At 42.3% G+C, this 22,681-nt stretch overlaps 1 protein-coding gene across 2 annotated transcripts in view; it reads left to right on the forward strand.

Moving 5' to 3' along the window:
• The first annotated feature begins 278 nt into the window (after window positions 1–278).
• Window positions 279–22,681, forward strand: part of LOC139539033 (transmembrane protein 163a-like) — a 107,623-nt gene continuing 85,220 nt past the window's right edge. Inside the window, exons 1-2 of one of the 2 annotated variants that reach the window (XM_071341715.1) lie at window positions 279–862; window positions 19,261–19,380. In XM_071341715.1, the coding sequence (XP_071197816.1) occupies window positions 679–862; window positions 19,261–19,380 (304 nt within the window). In that variant the 5' untranslated portion in view covers window positions 279–678. Of the gene's footprint in view, window positions 866–19,260; window positions 19,381–22,681 lie in introns of both variants that reach the window. The other variant, XM_071341714.1, reaches the window with a different exon arrangement.

The raw sequence follows: 22,681 nt of genomic DNA on the forward strand, positions 1-22,681 counted from the left end.
GTTGTCCATGGTGTGATAAAAAAATGTAACCTTTGGGTTGCTAGACATTCGTGTTATATGCAGACCCATACTCGCTGACCTTGGCATAAGTAACCTTCTGTCTTATGTAACCATATCAAACATAACATATAATACTGTTGTTTTACAGAAAGAAATTAAATAAATAGTTCATGGTATCGAAATCCAGGAATTGATTGACAGTTGGGTGTTTTCGAGCTATGTTCTTGCATTCTGCGCATGGTTGCGTGTGATGGAAGGATTTCGAGGGAGGGGTAGAAAAGTTGTCGCGTCAAAAGTCGACAATTGAGCGTCAAATGGCAGCCTTGTGTCTTTATCGCAAGTGCATGTCGATAATAATCAGATCTATATTACAAAACTCAAGCAAATTAACCCATTTATGAATCTGAGCAAATTAACCTTGATTTATAAATCTTCTCACTGCAGTTCCCTCTATCGTGCGAAATCTCGTCGTCAGAGAGAGTGGAGAGAGAGGGGTGTGGCCGTAAGGGGTCTGTTGCTGCTGATGCTGTGGAGATTGCGTTTATCTCTCATCTAGTCATCGTTGTCTGCACTTCGTCCTGTCAACACCGGCGTCATTCGCGCCCTGGATGGCAGCATTTGGAACTCCGGTGTGAGTTATTTTTTTCCCGAGGACTTTTGACTTATAAGTAAACAACCATGACTGACCCAATGACACAAGATTCATTCCCTGTCCCGGATCCCACAATCGTGGATCCTTCGGCCGTACGGAACGGCGGATGCGCGTCTAATGCGAATCTATCCAAAATACCGAGTCAGGACGATCCTTTTAATATGGACCGGGACCAAGAGATGAGAATCACCGACAGCGTTGATGGTCAAGGTAGTAAGTAATTCAGGGATTACAAACTTTATTGTTGTAAAAGTACATCTTCACCTTGACTTGATTGATGGGCGCTTCTGGAGTTTATTTATAGCATCTGGAAAGTGGTTTTGATCAATTATTAATTTGATCAATTATTAATGTGTTGCTATAATTACTTACCTGCATAACATCAGAGACATGTCAATTTGGCAAAGCAATTGGAGATAAATAATAGGCAAGCATCGCTGTCTCTATAGAGCACTCTTATTGTCAAGATGTTGTGTCTGACATTATCTAGGTTATTTCTTCCGGATGATCACCAAAACCCGTATGTGAATTTGTAGAGGTTATCAAACAATACAAAAATGAATGTACATTTTGAGCCTGAACTCAATGTGTGAAATCTTTTTTAGAGAGAGATAAGATGCAATGGTTATGAAAATGCCCTCAATATTCAGAAGTTTTGTCTGTCTCACACACACACGCGCGCACGCACGCACACACGCACGCGCGCACGCACGCACACACACACACACACACACACACACACACACACACACACACACACACACACACACACACACACACACAGGTCATACTAAATGGAAATGGAGGGAGACAGATTTACCTTTACTAAGGTCTGACATAAGGTCTGTACATAACCTGTGTTATACAGTATAATGTGATCTCTTTCACAAGTCTTATCATAATCCCTTTGTTATCCCCATGGAGACTTGTATAGGGGGAAAAAACTTTAAAAAACATCCCAACATGGATATGACCAAGACCCCAGTCATAACATTCCAACATGTATATGACCAAGACTCCAATCATAACATTACAACATGGATATGACCAAGACCCCAGTCATAACATTCCAACATGGATATGACCAAGACCCCAGTCATAACATTCCAACATGGATATGACCAAGACTCCAATCATAACATTCCAACATGGATATGACCAAGACTCCAATCATAACATTCCAACATGGATATGACCAAGACCCCAGTCATAACATTCCAACATGGATATGACCAAGACTCCAGTCATAACATTCCAACATGGATATGACCAAGACCCCAGTCATAACATTCCAACATGGATATGACCAAGACTCCAATCATAACATTCCAACATGGATATGACCAAGACCCCAGTCATAACATTCCAACATGGATATGACCAAGACTCCAATCATAACATTCCAACATGGATATGACCAAGACCCCAGTCATAACATTCCAACATGGATATGACCAAGACTCCAATCATAACATTCCAACATGGATATGACCAAGACTCCAGTCATAACATTCCAACATGGATATGACCAAGACTCCAGTCATAACATTCCAACATGGATATGATCAAGACCCCAGTCATAACATTCCAACATGGATATGACCAAGACTCCAATCATAACATTCCAACATGGATATGACCAAGACTCCAGTCATAACATTCCAACATGGATATGACCAAGACCCCAGTCATAACATTCCAACATGGATATGACCAAGACTCCAATCATAACATTCCAACATGGATATGACCAAGACTCCAGTCATAACATTCCAACATGGATATGACCAAGATCCCAGTCATAACATTCCAACATGGATATGACCAAGACTCCAGTCATAACATTCCAACATGGATATGACCAAGATCCCAGTCATAACATTCCAACATGGATATGACCAAGACTCCAGTCATAACATTCCAACATGGATATGACCAAGACCCCAGTCATAACATTCCAACATGGATATGACCAAGACTCCAGTCATAACATTCCAACATGGATATGACCAAGACTCCAATCATAACATTCCAACATGGATATGACCAAGACCCCAGTCATAACATTCCAACATGGATATGACCAAGACTCCAATCATAACATTCCAACATGGATATGACCAAGACTCCAGTCATACCATTCCAACATGGATATGACCCACTCCCACTTGGTATGTCGTCTGTGTAACAGTGTGGACTTACACACGTTGGCCCTTTTCCATGCCAAATTATTAACTCAGTTTCTTTGCTATATGCTGTAGTATTTCTATTTAAGATGAATGTAATGGAAATCCATTACCGATTGGATCATATGGTAGTGGTGTCAGTTCAGTTAAATATATTGGGTCATATGGTAGTGGTGTCAGTTCAGTTAAATATATTGGGTCATATGGTAGTGGTGTCAGTTCAGTTAAATATATTGGGTCATATGGTAGTGGTGTCAGTTCAGTTAAATATATTGGGTCATATGGTAGTGGTGTCAGTTCAGTTAAATATATTGGGTCATATGGTAGTGGTGTCAGTTCAGTTAAATATATTGGGTCATATGGTAGTGGTGTCAGTTCAGTTAAATATATTGGGTCATATGGTAGTGGTGTCAGTTCAGTTAAATATATTGGATCATATGGTAGTGGTGTCAGTTCAGTTAAATATATTGAGTCATTCATATGGTAGTGGTGTCAGTTCAGTTAAATATATTGAGTCATATGGTAGTGGTGTCAGTTCAGTTAATTATATTGGATCATATGGTAGTGGTGTCAGTTCAGTTAATTATATTGGGTCATATGGTAGTGGTGGCAGTTCAGTTAAATCTATTGGGTCATATGGTAGTGGTGTCAGTTCAGTTAAATATATTGGGTCATATGGTAGTGGTGTCAGTTCAGTTAAATATATTGAGTCATTCATATGGTAGTGGTGTCAGTTCAGTTAAATATATTGAGTCATATGGTAGTGGTGTCAGTTCAGTTAAATATATTGGATCATATGGTAGTGGTGTCAGTTCAGTTAATTATATTGGGTCTTATGGTAGTGGTGTCAGTTCAGTTAAATCTATTGGGTCATATGGTAGTGGTGTCAGTTCAGTTAAATATATTGGATCATATGGTAGTGGTGTCAGTTGAGTTAAATATATTGGGTCATATGGTAGTGGTGTCAGTTCAGTTAATTATATTGGATCATATGGTAGTGGTGTCAGTTCAGTTAATTATATTGGGTCATATGGTAGTGGTGGCAGTTCAGTTAAATCTATTGGGTCATATGGTAGTGGTGTCAGTTCAGTTAAATATATTGGGTCATATGGTAGTGGTGTCAGTTCAGTTAAATATATTGAGTCATTCATATGGTAGTGGTGTCAGTTCAGTTAAATATATTGAGTCATATGGTAGTGGTGTCAGTTCAGTTAAATATATTGGATCATATGGTAGTGGTGTCAGTTCAGTTAATTATATTGGGTCATATGGTAGTGGTGTCAGTTCAGTTAAATCTATTGGGTCATATGGTAGTGGTGTCAGTTCAGTTAAATATATTGGATCATATGGTAGTGGTGTCAGTTGAGTTAAATATATTGGGTCATATGGTAGTGGTGTCAGTGTGAGTTTCAAGTTTGGGGAAGCAATTTTTTTCAGCTTTATAATAAAAGATTGCATGCATCTATCATCTTTTTTGCAGACAAATGTAAGATAGGTATTGCTAATGTGATGCATAGTCATAATTTAGGCTAATATTATAAACTGGGTGGTTTGAGCCCTGAATGCTGATTGGCTGACAGCTGTGGTAAATCAGACCGTATACCACGGGTATGACAAAACATTTATTTCTACTGCTCTAATTACGTTGGTAACCAGTTTATAATAGCAATAAGCACCTCAGGGGTTTGCAGTATATGTCCAATATACCACGGCTAAGGGCTGTGTCCAGGCACTCCGCGATGCGTCGTGCATAAGAACAGCCCTTAGCCGTGGTATTATTATTATTATTTTTTTATTTCACTTTATTTAACCAGGTAGGCTAGTTGAGAACAAGTTCTCATTTGCAACTGCGACATGGCCAAGATAAAGCAAAGCAGTTCGACATATACAACAATACAGAGTTACACATGGAATAAACAAACATACAATCAATAATACAGTAGAAAAGTCTATATACAGCATGTGCAAATGAGATAGGATAAGACAGTTAAGGCAATAAATAGGCCATGATGGCGAAGTAATTACAATATAGAGTTATTTAGGATGATATCTATGAGGGTGCCTGTGTTTATGGATTTGGGGTGGTACCTGGTAGGTTCATTGAAAATTTGTGTGAGATTGAGGGCATCAAGCTTAGATTGTAGGATGGCCGGGGTGTTGAGCATGTCCCAGTTTAGGTCACCCACCAGCACGAGCTCAGAAGATAGATGGGGGGCAATCAATTCACATATGGTGTCCAGGGCACAGCTGGGGGCAGAGGGTGGTCTATAGCAAGCGGCAACAGTGAGAGACTTGTTTCTGGAAAGGTACATTTTTGAAGTAGGAACTCGAATTGTTTTGGTACAGACCTTAATAGTAAGACAGAACTCTGTAGGCTATCTCTGCAGTAGATTGCAACACCGCCCCCTTTGGCAGTTCTATCTTGGCGGAAAATCTTATTGTTAGGGATAGAAATTTCAGGGTTTGTGTTGGTTTTCCTAAGCCAGGATTCAGACACGGCTAAGACATCCAGGTTGGCAGAATGTGCTAAAGCAGTGAATAAAGCAAACTTAGGGAGTAGGCTTCTAATGTTAACATGCATGAAACCAAGGCTTTTACGGTAACAGAAGTCAACAAATGAGAGCACCTGGGGAGTAGGAGTGGAGCTAGGCACTGCAGGTCCTGGATTAACCTCTACATCACCAGAGGAACAGAGGAGAAGTAGGATAAGGGTACGGCTAAATGCTATAATAACTGGCCCTCTAGCACGTTCGGAACAGAGAGTAAAAGGAGCAGGTTTCTGGGCACGATAGCATAGAGTCAAATCAAATCCGCTGGTGCCTATATTTATATAGCCCTTCTTACATCAGCTGATATCTCAAAGTGCTGTACAGAAACCCAGCCTAAAACCCCAAACAGCAAGCAATGCAGGTGTAGAAGCCCAGTGGCTAGGAAAAACTCCCTAGAAAGGCCAAAACCTAGAAAGAAACCTAGAGAGGAACCAGGCTATGAGGGGTGGCCAGTCCTCTTCTGGCTGTGCCGGGTGGAGATTATAACAGAACATGGCCAAGATGTTCAAATGTTCATAAATGACCAGCATGGTCAAATAACAATAATCACAGTAGTTGTCGAGGGTGCAACAAGTCAGCACCTCAGGAGTAAATGTCAGTTGGCTTTTCATAGCCGATCATTGAGAGTATCTCTACCGCTCCTGCTCTAGAGAGTTGACAACAGCAGGTCTGGGACAGGTAGCACGTCCGGTGAACAGGTCAGGGTTCCATAGCCGCAGGCAGAAACAGTTGAAACTGAAGCAGCAGCACGGCCAGGTGGACTGGGGACAGCAAGGAGTCATCATGCCAGGTAGTCCTGAGGCATGGTCCTAGGGCTCAGGTCCTCCGAGAGAGAGAAAGAAAGAGAGAATTAGAGAGAGCATACTTAAATTCACACAGGACACCGGATAAGACAGGAGAAGTACTCCAGATATAACAGACTGACCCTAGCCCCCGTCAAGGCATAATGTACAGACAAAGGTATGGTAGGAAGAGAGTACATTGGAAGTAAACCTAGGCATTGAGTAATGATGAGAGAGATATAGTCTCTAGAGATGTTTAAACCAGGTGATGTCATCGCATATGTGGGAGGTGGAACAACATGGTTGGTTAAGGCATATTGAGCAGGGCTAGAGGCTCCACAGTGAAATAAGACAGTAATCACTAACCAGGACAGTAATGGACAAGGCATATTGATATTAGGGAGAGGCATGCGTAGCCAAGTGATCTTATGGGTCGAGTGAGTGGTTGGGCTGGCTGGGGACATGGCGATTCAGACAGTTAGCAGGCCGGGGCTAGCAAGCTAGCAGTTAGCAGGCCGGGGCTAGCAAGTTAGTAGAAGGGCCTTAGAGGGACGTCGCGATGGGGGAAAGTCTGTTTTTGCCTCCTCGTGCGGTGACGTCGATAGACTAGTCGTGGAATTAGTAGGGTTCCAAGTAGCAGAGGGGTCCAAGTCCAATTGGCAAAATGGGTATAGTGATCCAAGAAACTGGCCGATGGATCAGCTAACAGTCCAATATGCTCTAGATAGCTAGCAGGCCGCGGTTAGCAGAATGGGCCTTCAGGGGACGTCGCACCTGAGGGGCCTGTTGGAATCCTCGGGCAGATTATGTTGGTATTCCAGTCGTGAAGGATCGGCGGGGTTCCGTGCCCCGTATCGGCAGTAGAAGGGGTCCGGATATTGTAGCCGAGGAGTGGGCTTCAGGAGTAGCCCAGGAGCCCTAGCCGGGAGATGGGCCTAGCATGGGCTAGCTCCAGGCTAATTGGTGCTTGCTCCGGGGCGGAAACGTTCGCCAGGAGTAGTCAACCCGGGTTGCGGTTAGCTAGCTGCAATGGTCCAGATGAAAAGGTTCAGAGCTTGCGGTAGGAATCCGGGGATATGGAGAGAAAAATAGGTCCGATATGCTCTGGTTTGAAACGTGTTGTATGAACTGGCGAGAGCTTTCCGAGCTAAAGGTTAGCTGATGACCGCTGGCAGTGGTTAGCTGACTGATAGCTGGTAGCTAGTTAGCTAGCTAGCTTCAGTTGAGTTCCGATGTAAGTAGAAATACTTTAGAAAAAAAAACCTGATCCACACCACATTGGGTGAGATGGGTTGCAGGAGAGTATTTTGAAATTGAGGTTAGGAAAAATATTAAAAAGATTGCGAAGAAAAATATAAAAAAGATATATACATGAGACAAGACAAGACAAAAACAAAGACATCTGACTGCTACGCCATCTTGGATTATGCTATATTATGGTATATTGGCCATATAACACACACCCTCGTACCTTATTGCTTAAATATAACTCAATCACTGTTAGAAAAACAGACAGTTCTGAACAAAGCATGTCTGAGAGGGTAGTGACATCAATCTAATCAAATACTTTTATTTTCCTTTCTTTGCATGTGGCCTTTTGTACAATATGACATCCATCTAGCCTGGAGGAGGAAATTGTGCCCCTCAAATCTTTCCAGTGGCACTGGACCAATGATAAAGACAGTGAATATGCATCACTCACTGGGGAAATGGCCCGATGTTCTCCGCTGGTGCCTATAAGATAGACTACTGTTCTCTCAATCGGGAGTTGAACATTTTGATAACTAGAGACAGATTAGAGTCTTTTCCTTGGCTTGTCTTTTCAGCAATAGCCATTTGCTTTCTAAACTATGTTTCCTACGATTGTATTTTGAAATATTGTGATAAGCCTAGGGCTATTTAACTGCTTCTCACTGACCGCTCTAACTCAACAATCAGCTAGCCTATTTGGTAGCAGTAACTCAACAATCAGCTAGCCTATTTGGTAGCAGTGACTCAACAATCAGCTAGCCTATTTGGTAGCAGTAACTCAACAATCACCTAGCCTATTTGGTAGCAGTGACTCAACAATCACCTAGCCTATTTGGTAGCAGTAACTCAACAATCAGCTAGCCTATTTGGTAGCAGTAACTCAACAATCACCTAGCCTATTTGGTAGCAGTGACTCAACAATCACCTAGCCTATTTGGTAGCAGTGACTCAACAATCACCTAGCCTATTTGGTAGCAGTAACTCAACAATCACCTAGCCTATTTGGTAGCAGTGACTCAACAATCACCTAGCCTATTTGGTAGCAGTAACTCAACAATCAGCTAGCCTATTTGGTAGCAGTAACTCAACAATCACCTAGCCTATTTGGTAGCAGTAACTCAACAATCACCTAGCCTATTTGGTAGCAGTGACTCAACAATCAGCTAGCCTATTTGGTAGCAGTGACTCAACAATCAGCTAGCCTATTTGGTAGCAGTAACTCAACAATCAGCTAGCCTATTTGGTAGCAGTAACTCAACAATCACCTAGCCTATTTGGTAGCAGTAACTCAACAATCACCTAGCCTATTTGGTAGCAGTAACTCAACAATCACCTAGCCTATTTGGTAGCAGTAACTCAACAATCACCTAGCCTATTTGGTAGCAGTAACTCAACAATCAGCTAGCCTATTTGGTAGCAGTAACTCAACAATCAGCTAGCCTATTTGGTAGCAGTAACTCAACAATCAGCTAGCCTATTTGGTAGCAGTAACTCAACAATCACCTAGCCTATTTGGTAGCAGTAACTCAACAATCAGCTAGCCTATTTGGTAGCAGTAACTCAACAATCAGCTAGCCTATTTGGTAGCAGTAACTCAACAATCACCTAGCCTATTTGGTAGCAGTAACTCAACAATCAGCTAGCCTATTTGGTAGCAGTAACTCAACAATCACCTAGCCTATTTGGTAGCAGTAACTCAACAATCAGCTAGCCTATTTGGTAGCAGTGACTCAACAATCAGCTAGCCTATTTGGTAGCAGTAACTCAACAATCAGCTAGCCTATTTGGTAGCAGTAACTCAACAATCAGCTAGCCTATTTGGTAGCAGTAACTCAACAATCAGCTAGCCTATTTGGTAGCAGTAACTCAACAATCAGCTAGCCTATTTGGTAGCAGTAACTCAACAATCAGCTAGCCTATTTGGTAGCAGTAACTCAACAATCAGCTAGCCTATTTGGTAGGCTATTTGCTGCAAGCTCTGCCCAAATTGTGCGCTTTAAACAACCCACAGTACATTTTTTAAAGAAGCTAATGATCCTCTGTGGCCATATCATGCTCTCTGGCGTAGCATTTTGAATGTTTTCATTTAATTAAGTATAGGCATGAGTAATTATATAGGTGCTTTTGGCAAATTTAATAAAATGTACTTTAGGGGAAGCTTATCTTCCCCTAGCCTATGCCAACATCAATGTGAAGGTAACCGGTGAAAATAACAGTTGCTGGCCGCAAGGCTTACAAGGCCGAGTTCAAATGCTGACATCAAATTCAATTTGTGCACTGCCTAACTGTCTGGCACATCTCTGCTCTCTGAGAGAAAGGCATCAGGCTGGCAGCTGCTCTCTGAGATGCTCTCCGCATGGTCCTAAAGCCAGCCCATAACCAATACTCTAAACAGCCGCTGCATTTTAATCGGGATTGGAATGATTTTAGTCTTCCTATATGTAGCTTACATTTTTGGTCTTGAGCTATGGTTTAGCCCAGCTATACCCAACTGAGGCCTCTGTCATAGGGTGACCAGCGCAGATGTAATGAGATGGTAACTGAAGAGACTCTATGTAGGAGGATTGTACACTCAGAAAAAAAAGGCGATATCTAGAACGTAAAATGGTTCTTCGGTGGTCCCCATAGGATAACCTTTTGAATAAGCCTTTTTGGTTCCATGTAGAACCCTTTTGGTTCCAGGTAGAACCCTTTTGGGTTCCATGTAGAACCCTTTCCACAGAGGGTTTTAAATGGAACCCAAAAGGAGGACAGCCGAATAACTCTTTTGGAAGCTTTTTTTCTAAGAGTGTAGGTGCTGAAGCTCTCTAATGAGGCCCAGTCAATGTGTTAGAGAGCCTTAATGATGCTCGTTGCCCATAGGGATGAGTCTGAAACATACCGACTGGAAAGAGATGAGAGAGAGAGGGACATCAAGGAGGAAATGTTTTTGAACGGTTTGCATTATAACAGTAGAGCCCCATACCCCCACCACCATTCCCTCCACATATGCTGCCTCCATCTCACCCCCATTTACATACAAGACTGTAGCCTTGCTGCCTTTCAGAACTGCAGTCATTTGAATATGTCTAGCAGAGTTTCAGAAGTAGAGCTAGAGAGGAGACTAGCTTTATGGCACAGATTGTTAGAGCTGTACATGTTGTTCACTACAGATATACAGTACATGTTGAATGTAACATCTCTGTGCCTGTGTCTACAACTGTGCCTCCCTGCTTCTCATAGCTTTAACATGAGTTTTCCGAGTCTTCAGACCCCCCCATCTGTAATATCATGTGTTACCTGGAATCACCCCAACCAATCAATTCAGTGCTTTGAATAATTTATGTGTTTTTGATTGACAGCTGGCAATATAGGAGACTGTGCGGAGGAGTGGAATGTCAGAGTGAATCGAGATTATGTTGGAACCACCTTTTAAAGCATGTTGACGTTTATTGTCTTTAGTCTTGTCCTTCAGGCAGCACTGAGCGAGTTCCCCTTAGAATTTTATTTTTTATTTAACCTTTATTTAACTAGGCAAGTCTTTATTTAGATAGGCCAGCTGCAAAGTCAAAATTGGCTATATTGTAAAAATGCATGTTTTTCTTTTTGTTGTTGTCTAATTTAAGGTTAGGTTTAGGCATTGGGGTTAGCAGTGTGGTCAAGGTTAGACTTAAAATCAGATTAGATGACTTTGTGGCTGTGCTAGCTAGTGACCACTGCAGAGCTGCCTCCAGAACAAGATTCATGATGAAAAATACTAACCTGCCCTTTTAAAAGGGAGGGTTCTATGGGTTTTTTCAGAAAATGTATTAACATTCTATTAGAGAGATTACAGTCATAGCCCAGAGTGCCACGGGAATCTAATCACATATTCAGTAGAGGACGAAAATTGGAATTACTTCCAATTTGAGTATGTTGAAGATTATGAACATGTAGTTCATAATGTAGTTAATGTAGTTAATCCACAAAACCAGCATGGATCTATGGGATGAATTAAACACACTCTTAAAACGAGGGTTCTTTGGAAGGCAAGGAGTTTTAACTAAAACCTTTTTCATCCTAAGAACCTTTTTTTGAAGAAAGGGTTCTTTGATGATCCTTTGGAAGGAAAGAAGGGTTTTACATAGAACTCTTCTGAATCTGAATAAGATTTTTGATAGTATTGATAGAAACTTTTTTCTTTCCTTTAAATAGTGTCTGAGTGTTTACCTCAGTGTTTAAACTTTGAATAATCTGGTCAATTTAAAAATATGTGTGAGAATGTTTTAAACTGTACCTATATGGGAATATTTGTGCATGTATCTCGTATTCCCTTAATGATTTTTACATGTACAGTACTGACATAGTATATACAGTGCATTCGGAAAGTAATCAGACCCCTTGATTTTTTCCCACATGTTGTTACGTTACAACTTTTTCTAAAATGGATTAAATTGTTTCCCCCCCCATCAATCTACACACAATACCCCATAATGACAAAGCAAAAACAGGTTTTTAGAAATGTTTGCAAATTTATTTAAAAAAAAGGAAAATATCATGTTTACATAAGTATTCAGACCCTTTACTCAATACTTTGTTGAAGCACCTTTGGCAGCGATTACAGCCTTGAGTCTTCTTGGGTTTGACGCTACAAGCTTGGCACACCTGTATTTGGGGAGTTTCTCCCATTCTTCTCTGCAGATCCTCTCAAGCTCTGTCAGGTTGGATGGGGAGCGTCGCTGCACAGCTATTTTCAGGTCTCTCCAGAGATGTTCGATTGGGTTCAAGTCCAGTTTCTGGCTGGGCCACTCAAGGACATTCAGAGTCTTGTCCCGAAGCCACTCCTGCGTTGTCTTTTCCTGTGTGCTTAGTGTCGTTGTCTTGTTGGAAACCTTCGCCCCAGTCTGAGGTCCTGAGCGCTCTGGAGCAGGTTTTCATCAAGTATCTCTCTGTGCTATGCTCCGTTCATCTTTCCCTCGATCCTGTCTAGTCTCCCAGTCCCTGCCGCTGAAAAACATTGCCACAGCATGATGCTGCCACCACCGTGCTTCACTGTAGGGATGGTGGCAGGTTTTCTCCAAATGTGACGCTTGACATTCAGGCCAAAGAGTTCAATCTTGTTTTCATCAGACCAGAGAATCTTGTTTCTCATGCTGGGGAGTAGCTTTTGCTGGGGAGTAGCTTCCGCCTCCCGCCATGAGGTCGAAGGAATTGTTCGTAAAGCTCAGAGACAGGATTGTGTCGAGTCACAGATCTGGGGAAGGGTACCAAAAAAATTCTGCAGCATTGATGGTCCCCAAAAACACAGTGGCCTCCATCATTCTTAAATGGAAGAAGTTTGGAAACACCAACACTCTTGCTAGAGCTGGTCACGCGGCCAAACTGAGCAATCGGGGGAGAAAAGCCTTGGTCACCTCCCTGTTTTTATTTGTGGGAATACTTGGGGACAGATTTCTTATATAAAAACATTGGGCAGGCCCCAAAAAAGTTGTGGCCCACGAGTCCACTGTTGCTGACCTCTGCCCTACGGGGACAAACCGAATCACACTGTATGGTTGTACTTCGTAGCGAGCCTACAGACTGTGATCTTTACCCTCAGTAATTCTGGGAAAAAGAAAGTATGAATCATCCAATGTATGTAGTTTATCATCAAATGTAGGATCAGTATCTATGTTGTGTGTGTGTGTGTGTGTGTGTGTGTGTGTGTGTGTGTGTGTGTGTGTGTGTGTGTGTGTGTGTGTGTGTGTGTGTGTGTGTGTGTGTGTGTGTGTGTGTGTGTGTGTGTGTGTGTGTTTAGAGGAAGTGAGTAAGAGAACATCAGGGAAGAATGCAGCTTCGTTCAACTCACATGATCCACATCTAGGATCAGCAGTGGAAGCATGTGCCCAACAACCTCCCTCCCTCCCTACACACACACACACACACACACACACACACACACACACACACACACACACACACACACACACACACACACACACACACACACACACACACACACACACACACACACACACACACACACACACACACACACACACACACACACACACACACACACACACACACACACACACACACACACACACACACACACACACACAGAAAGAGAGAGTGAGAGCTGTTATTAACTCTATCCTATAAGAACTGTATGGAGCTGGGCCATGTGACTCTCGACCACCAACTGGCCTACTTAAAGCTGACCTGAATACCATGGAGGTAAGGGGGATTTTTAATTTGACTTTCACCCCTGACTGACTTGGCTTGAGACTCACCCCTGAGGACACTTGAACATGTGATTCCCTTTGATTTCCGTTTGGAAGAACTAATGATGCTGATACACAGCTTTACAAGCTGATTTCAGGTCAGAGGTAAACAAGTTGTCAGATCTGTGTGGTCCTCATAACATTACTGCCTCCCACTGAACTCAAATCAATGAGTAAAGGGAATGAGATATGAGCTGGTAAATATTTCACTACGATTGTCCCCCCAGGGAATTTCACCCTTTTCCTCTGGTGGCTGTGACTGTAACACAAAAAATTCTTGATTATGTCAATTGGTCATCAGTGAGACAAGGATGAGAGTACAATGAGAGGAGGGGTTCCCTGTAGTTTTCTTCCATTATGATGTCTGTAGGTACGATCTCCTGTCAGTCAGTGTGTATAAAGAGCTAAGCGTCTTAGTGCTTATTCACACAAACCCACATGGCAATGAAGAGGGAAGCACTGCCGGATTCATAATCACAACATCTAGTATTGAGTTTGAGTTTATTTTATTTTTACAGGAACAGTGCACATTAATCAACGTTTCAGTAAAAGTGCCGGTTTTAGCCAACCGGCTAATTTTCAACCGCAGTCCCTGGGCAGGTTTTTAAAAACAATTAGAAAACAGACAATCAACGAGCAGTGAGCACACGCACAGCAACACAGGACAAGCAAGACATAGCATGCAGACAGAGAAACATATCACAAAAAGCAACAAGACATTGAGGGTCTCTGTGCTGTAAGTCTCTCTGTCTCTGTCTCTGTCTCTGTCTCTGTCTCTGTCTCTGTCTCTGTCTCTCTCTCTCTCTCTCTCTCTCTCTCTCTCTCTCTCTCTCTCTCTCTCTCTCTCTCTCTCTCTCTCTCTCTCTCTCTCTCTCTGCCCCTCTCCCCCCCCCTCTCTCTCTCTCTCTATCTCTGTCTCTCTCTCTCTCTCCCCTCTCTCTCTCTCTCTCCCTCTCCCTCTCCCTCCCTCTCTCTCTCTCTCTCTCTCGCTCTCTCTCTCTCTCTCTCTCTCTCTCTCTCTCTCTCTCTCTCTCTCTCTCTCTCTCTCTCTCTCTCTCTCTCTCTCTCTCTCTCTCTCTCTCTCGCTCTCTCTCTCTGTCTCTCTCTCTCTCTCACTGTCTCTCTCACTGTCTCTCTCACCCCTCTCTCTCCCCCCCTCTCTCTCTCTCCGCCCCTCTCTCTCTCCCCCCTCTCTCTCTCGCTCTCTCCATTTTTCCCCAATTCCATTTCAGGGCTTTATTGGCATATGTTAACATTGCCAAAGCAAGTGAAGTAGATAATAAACAAAAGTGAAATAAACAATAGAAATTAAATACTAAACATTACACTCAAAAAAGTTCCGAAAGAATAAAGACATTACAAATGTCATATTATGTGCAAATAGTTAAAGTACAGCGAAAATAAATAAACAAAAATATGGGTTGTATTTACAATGGTGTTTGTTCTTCACTGGTTGCCCTTTTCTTGTGGCAACAGGTCACAAATATTGCTGCTCTGATGGCACGCTCTGATATGGGAGTTTATCAAAATTGGGTTTGTTTTCAATTTCTTTGTGGATCTGTGTAATCTGCCGGAAATATGTGTCTCTAATATGGTCACACATTTGGCAGGGGGTTAGGAAGTGCAGCTCAGTTTCCACCTCATTTTGTGGGCCGTGTGCACATAGTCTGTCTTCTCTTGAGAGCCAGGTCGGCCTACGGTGGCCTTTCTCAATAGCAAGGCTATGCTCACTGAGGCTGTACATAGTCAAAGCTTTCCTTAAGTTTGGGTCGGTCACAGTGGTCAGGTATTCTGCCATTGTTTACTCTCTGTTTAGGGCCAAATAGCATTCTAGTTTGCTCTGTTTTTTTGTTAATTCTTTCCAATGTGTCAAGTAAATGTCTTTTTGTTTTCTCATGATTTGGTTGGGTCTTATTGTGTTGCTGTTCTGTGGCTCTGTGGGGTGTGTTTGTGTTTATGAACAGAGCCCTAGGACCTGCTTGCTTAGGGGACTCATCTCCAGTTTCATCTCTCTGTAGGTGATGTCTTTGCTATGGAAGGTTTGGGAATCGCTTCCTTTTAGGTGGTTTTTAACAGCTCTTTTCTGGATTTTGATAATCAGCGGGTATCGGCCTAATTCCACTCTGCATGCATTATTTGGTGTTTTACCTTGTACACAGATGATATTTTTGCAGAATTCTGCATGCAGTCTCAATTTGGTGTTTGTCCCATTTTGTGAATTTTTGGTTGGTGAGAGGACCCCAGACCTCACAACCATGAAGGTCAATGGGTTCTATAACTGATTCAAGTATTTTTAGCCATATCCTAATTGGTGTGCCAAATCTCTCAGCTCGTTCACAGCGTTGTGGAAGTTGCCTTTGGCGCTGATGTTTAGGCTGAGGTATGTATATTTTTTTGTCTGCTCTAGGGCAGCGGTGTACAGATGGAATTTGTATTTGTGGTCCTGGCAACTGGACCTTTTTTGGACGACCATTTTTTTTGTCTTATCTGTGCAATCTGTGCAGAAGATCTAGGTGCTGCTGTAGGCCCTCCTTGGTTGGTGACAGAAGCACCAGATCACCAGCAAACAGTAGACTTTTTACTTCAGTTTCTAGTAGGGTGAGGCCGGGTGCTGCAGACTGTTCTAGTGCCCTCGCCAATTCGTTGATATATACGTTGAAGAGGGTGGGGCTTAAGCTGCATCCCTGTCTCACCCCACAGCCCTGTGGAAAGAAATGTGTGTGTTTTTTGCCAATTTTAACCTCACACTTGTTGTTTGTGTACATGGATTTTATAACGTCATATGTTTTTCCCCCAACACCACTTTCAATCAATTTGGAGACCCTCATGCCAAATTGAGTCAAAAGATTTTCTGAAATCAACAAAGCATGAGGAGACATTGCCTTTGTTTTGGTTGGTTTGTTTATGAATTAGGGTGAATACGTGGACTGTCATACGGTAATTTGGTAAAAAGCCAGTTTGACGTTTGCTCAGTTCATTGTTTTTACTGAGGAGAAGTACGAGTCTGCGGTTAATGATAATGCAGAAGATTTTCCCAAGGTTGCTGTTGACATATCCCACGGTAGTTATTGGGGTCAAATTTGTCTCCGCTATTGTGGATTTGGGTGATCAGTCCATGGTTCCAAATATTGGGGAAGATGCCAGAGCCAACGATGATGTGAAAGAGTTTAAGTATAGCCAATTGTAATTTGTGGTTTGTATATTTTATCATTTTGTTGAGGATACCATCAACACCACAGGCCTTTTTCGGTTGGAGGGTTTGTATTTTGTCCTGTAGTTCATTCAATGTAATTGGAGAATCCAGTGGGTTCTGGTCGTCTTTAATAGTTGATTCTGAGATTTGCATTTGCTCATGTATATGTTTTTCCTGTTTGTTCTTTGTTTTCGGATCAAAAAGATGGTGGTTTATCCATATATCTCCGTTTTGGATAGATAACTCTTTGTATTGTTGTTTGTTTAGATTTTTCCAATTTTCCCAGAAGAGGTTAGAGTCTATGGATTCTTCCATTACATTGAGCTGATTTCTAACGTGCTGTTATTTTTCTGTAGTGTATTTCTGTATTGTTTTAGTGATTCACCATAGTGAAGGTGTAGACTCAGGTTTTATGCGTCTCTATGTTATTGGTTGGACAGGTTTCTCAATTTCTTTCTTAGATTTTCATCAAACCATTTGTCATTGTTGTTAATTTTCTTTGGTTTTCTGTTTGACATTTTTAGATTTTAGATACTGTTTAGGTTTTCTACTGCCAAGTTTATGCCTTCATTATTACAGTGGAACGTTTTGTCCAGGAAGTAGTCTAAAACGGATTGAATTTGTTGTTGCCTAATTGTTTTTTGGTAGGTTTCCACACTACATTCCTTCCATCTATAGCATTTCTTAATACTAATCAGTTCCTTTGGCTTTGATGCCTCATGACTGACTATTGCTCTGTTCAAGTAGACTGTGATTTTGCTGTGATCTGATAGGGGTGTCAGTGGACTGACTGTGAATGCTCTGAGAGACTCTGGGTTGAGGTCAGTGATAAAGTAGTCCACAGTACTACTGCCAAGAGATGAGCTGTAAGTGTACCTACCATAGGAGTCCCCTCGAAGCCTACCATTGATGTACATACCCAGCGTGCGACAGAGCTGCAGGAGTTGTGACCTGTTTTTGTTGGTTATGTTGTCATAGTTGTGCCTAAGGGGATATATGTCACCTCCAGGTAGGTGTTTATCCCCCTGTGGGCTAAGGGTGTCAGGTTCTTGTTCAGTTCTGACATTTAGGTCATCATAGACTAACCAGGGCATGTCCCTAGGCCTGGAAATGATTGATTTCCCCCTCCAGGATGGAGAAGCTGTCTACATTAAAGTTTGGGGATTCTAGTGGCGGGATATACTGTAGGTAGCACACAGGAGGACATTTTTCTCTGTTGAGATCATTTCCTTTTGAATTTCTAGCCAAATGTAAAATGTACCTGTTTCGAATAATTTAATAGAGTGATTTAGGTCTGCTCTATACCAAATTAGCATACTCCCCGAGTCCCTTCCCTGTTTCACACCTGATAGTTTGGTGGATGGGACTACCAGTTCTCTGTAACCTAGAGGGCAACCAGTGGGTCCATCTCCTCTATACCATGTTTCTTCTAGGATGACATTGTCCTCAGGCCTTGGATATTCCAGGATGAGATAGTGAAGGCTTTGTGTCCCATAAAGTGTCCAATATTGTTAGTCGTGTGGTTTGGCCTCAGACCAGTAAGTGTGAGCAGAGCCTGCTGAGCATCTGGTACATGACATTGGCTTGGGCTAGTGTATAGGTCTGATCTGAGGGGGCCTAGCTTTTTCAATCACTCCCTTGAGTGCTGTTGCCACACTTTCCTGCAGTGTTCTCAGGTTGTTTGTGCCTGTGTGTATTATTATGTGGCTAGGTGACCCTAACTGGTCCTCAGACAGAAGGTCTAGGGCGCGCTTGGTGTTTGGTCACCAGAGTTTAGACACTGTGTGTTTGGGGAAAAGTACATTTTCTTGTATATATTTCCCTTTTGAGTCCATAAGGAGTACAATCTGTGGCTTGTGTATGTCCTCAGTGGGTGTCAGGAGTGCTATCAGGGTGGCTGACAGGGGCGGTGATCAGAGGCTCTCTCTCTCTCTCTCTCTCTCTCTCTCTCTCTCTCTCTCTCTCTCTCTCTCTCTCTCTCTCTCTCTCTCTCTCTCTCTCTCTCTCCCCTTCCCCTCTCTCTCTGTGCCTTCTCTTGTTAGCAGTCTGTCTTCATGGATCGGCAATCACACCGCCACCTGTCAGCACTTAACTACCTTTGCAACAGCAAACTTAATTGACCCTTTATCAGAGAGAACAACAAATTAGTAAACCCTGGCGTCTCCTGAGAAGCTTTTAGTCGAGCTAATTATCTGTAGCTGTGTTGTAGCTCACTGGGATTCATCCACCCTTTACCTTCCTGCAACACTGCAAATGACATCCTCAAGTGCTTTCTTGGCTGGCGGGGAGAAGGGGAAGGAGAAGAACTAACTCCATTGTGGTTTGAAGCAGTGTTAATTAGCCCTTGTTGTAGCACATTGTTTACCTCCTGCCTTTGGCTAGACGTGCATAGCTATTAATCCCAGTTTCTCACCTCTCCACAGGCCTGCTGGAGAGCAGCATGCGACTAAAGCCCCACGAGGCTCAGAACTACAGGAAGAAGGCATTGTGGGTGTCTTGGATCTCCATCGTGGTGACAATCATCCTGGCAGTGGCAGCCTTCAGTGAGTACATACCATTTAATGGTGTCCTTTAATGGTGTTGTATTATTCACTGTAGCCTGGTGTCCTTCAACAGTCCTATATTGTTAAGTGACTCTCCCTGAGTGACTGTGGTTCTGGATGTTTCTTGATGAGCATTGCTGTTAGGTTGCTTCAGGCCTAGGTAGTTATTCATTAGGTAGTGCCCTTCATCCAATGATTTCCAATGCATTTCAACCATTGACTAAACATTGGTTTTAAACCAAGTAAGTATAAAGTATATTATATTAAGTATATTTTGTAATCTTGTTACACTAAATTAGAACTCAGTCCAACAGGAAAAAGATCAAAAGAAAGAATGAGTGGGAAAAAAAGCATTTGAAATCCAAACCAACCTGCTGGCAGATTGGCATTACTGTCAGAAAACAACAGAAAGAGCATCAGATAGAACAGAAGGCCAAATCTAACTCCTGTTCATAATATTGTAAATTGTAGTTATTTTGAAGCCTTCACAATGCACTGTGAAAGAAAGCTAGCCAAATCACCTGAAATTCTTGAAAATAAGTTTGCAGTGCTGTCATTCATTGCTAGTCACCACATGTCAAAAAGTTCACTTCACGTTGACTCATTCCCCTTGGTGTATTCTGGGGTTTAGATTCAAGAGAAAAAATAAGGGTAGAAAAAAACATTTTTTTCACTGACAGATGTTTGACTGTAGACATGCAGACTGGCAGACTGACTGCATGCAGTAAGCCTGGAGCCACTTTGTCATTCACAATGGCTGAGCAGCAGGGTTAACTTGTTATAAATGGGCTTGAACATTGTTAGTTCGTTATCGACCGGGGTAATTAATATTCTGTCCTCGCCACACACCAGTCTAAGGACCAGGGAATAGACAGATGAGCCGAGGCAAAGTCGCAGTGCATTCTGGGAATTGATGGGACATCTGTGTTCAGCATCTAGGATATGGAAATGGAGTTTGTTGTCAGGGACCTTTCCTGTCCTATGTCCTATATCGCTCTGAGACATCTGCTCTAAGAACATCCTCAAACTGAACTTGTAGAATTCATTTCCTCAAACACCTATTTTTCTGTGGCAATTGACGAGACTATAAGTGACTAAATAGACCCAGAAAAAACTACAACCAAACAAAAATGATTTTTCAAATTACTTGACTAAAACGAGATGAGACGAAATGATCAGAAAATCTGACTACTGAATGGACTGGACAAGAGTTTTTGGAGAGATTGAGAGCTTTTCAGTGATAAGCACAATGAATATTAGCAGCAAAGATGCGCAGCATGGTTCTGTTCAGCAGTGGGAAGGATACGCCACACCCAGTACACACAGCCTAACATTTATTTGGACTCTCGCCACCATAAGACACGTTCCTGTGTATTCTCACCATACCTGCTTTTTAGTGTAGCCTCATCACACAGCTGTGTGTTTTGTTAAGCTTGTTTGGTCCTTGTGTTGTTAAGACTTTAATTGAAATGGCCTCCACAAAGCTCAATTTCCAAATGGACCGTCCTTGGGCTAGATAGGGTTTCACAGCCATAACCATAGGATCACACACAATGTTCATATAATGGACTTGGCTACATACCGTATGATTGAGTGTGTTGTTCAGAGAGGCAAGATGACAATACAAAGATACAATCTGTTCTTGTCAAATGTCACTATAGGGCTGAATTCTATCATAATTCTTCCATCATATCTGCCATACTACGGTTTATGTTAAATCCTCACATTCTGGATGAAACAGGAAGCATATCAGGCAGAAATTAGAGAGGGACATTTGGATACAAACAGCTTGGTTATCCACATAGTAATGCATGTCTATGGTGGCAGAAACTTTATCTATACTGAGTGTACAAAACATTATGAACACCTGCTCTTTCCATGACATAGACTGACCAGGTGAATCCAGGTGAAAATTATGATCCCTTATTGATGTCACTTATTAAATCCACTTCAATTAGTGTAGATGAAGGGGAGGAGACAGGTTAATAAAGAAGGATTTTTAAGCCTTGAGACAATTGAGACATGGATTGTGTATGTGTGCCATTCAGAGGGTGAAAGATTTAAGTGCCTTTGAACGGAGTATGGTAGTAGGTGCCAGGCGCACCAGTATGTATCAAGAACTACAATGCTGCTGGGTTTTTCACGCTCAACAGTTTCCCGTGTGTATCAAGAATGGTCTACCACCCAAATGACATCAAGCCAACTTGACACAACTGTGGGAAGCATTGGCGGAAACATGGGCCAGCATTCCTGTGGAACGCTTTCGACACCTTGTAATTGAGGCTGTTTTGAGGGCAAAATGGGGGTGCTCAATAGTAGGAAGGTGTTCCTAATGTTTTGTACACTCGGTGTATATTCTGTTGTTGCACCTTCCAGACTAGTGACATTGACATTGTAAAAATAAAATATATATTGACAAAGAGGCAAATGAGGCGAGGATTTGAAAGGAATTTCTCGTCTGTTCAACAAATGCTAGGCCTGCATTAAACTATGGAGTTTAGCAATGTGTCTTTATTATCATAGACAGTATCTGTGGGATTGTGTGATGCCAGACGATGATTGAAAGCCTTTAAATTATTGTGTCTGATCTATCTTCAGTAGTCTTTGCCTTCGAAGTTTCACCAATTCATAATTTAACTTTCTTTGAGACCCACTCAGACACAACATTAACGGAATAGATATCTCATTAACAATATAACACATAATATTCCGTTGTGCAAAGGCCAGGCATAATAGGTTTAGATATGGTGCATCACTGTTCTGCCTGCTGAGAGAGCATTGTATAATAGCAAAGCTGCTCAATATTCAAAGAGAGTGTTCTTCTCAACAAGCTGATTTAAGATAGCCTACAGCCCTGTTAGGGATTGTAGAAGTATTCTGGGGGGTGACAAATGGTGTGCTGCTTGATAAATCTGTCTCTCTGTCTGGTTCCATTTGATGTTATGTGAGGAGGGAGAGCGAAGGAGAGAGAGACGTAGAGAGAGAGAGAGAGGGGGGGGGGGGGGGGGAAATTGAAATGAGAAGGAGAGATTGGGATAGAGAGAGAGAGACAGAGACAGGGAGAGACAGAGACAGAGACAGAGACAGAGAGAGAGAGAGAGAGAGAGAGAGAGAGAGAGAGAGAGAGAGAGAGAGAGAGAGAGAGAGAGAGAGAGAGAGAGAGAGAGAGAGAGAGAGAGAGAGAGAGAGAGAGACACAGAGACACACACAGAGACACACACAGAGACACACAGAGACACACACAGAGACACACACAGAGACACACACAGAGACACACACAGAGAGACACACAGAGAGACAC

The sequence above is a fragment of the Salvelinus alpinus genome, chromosome 14, assembly GCF_045679555.1.
Source record: "Salvelinus alpinus chromosome 14, SLU_Salpinus.1, whole genome shotgun sequence".
NCBI classification, from domain to species: Eukaryota; Metazoa; Chordata; class Actinopteri; order Salmoniformes; family Salmonidae; genus Salvelinus; species Salvelinus alpinus.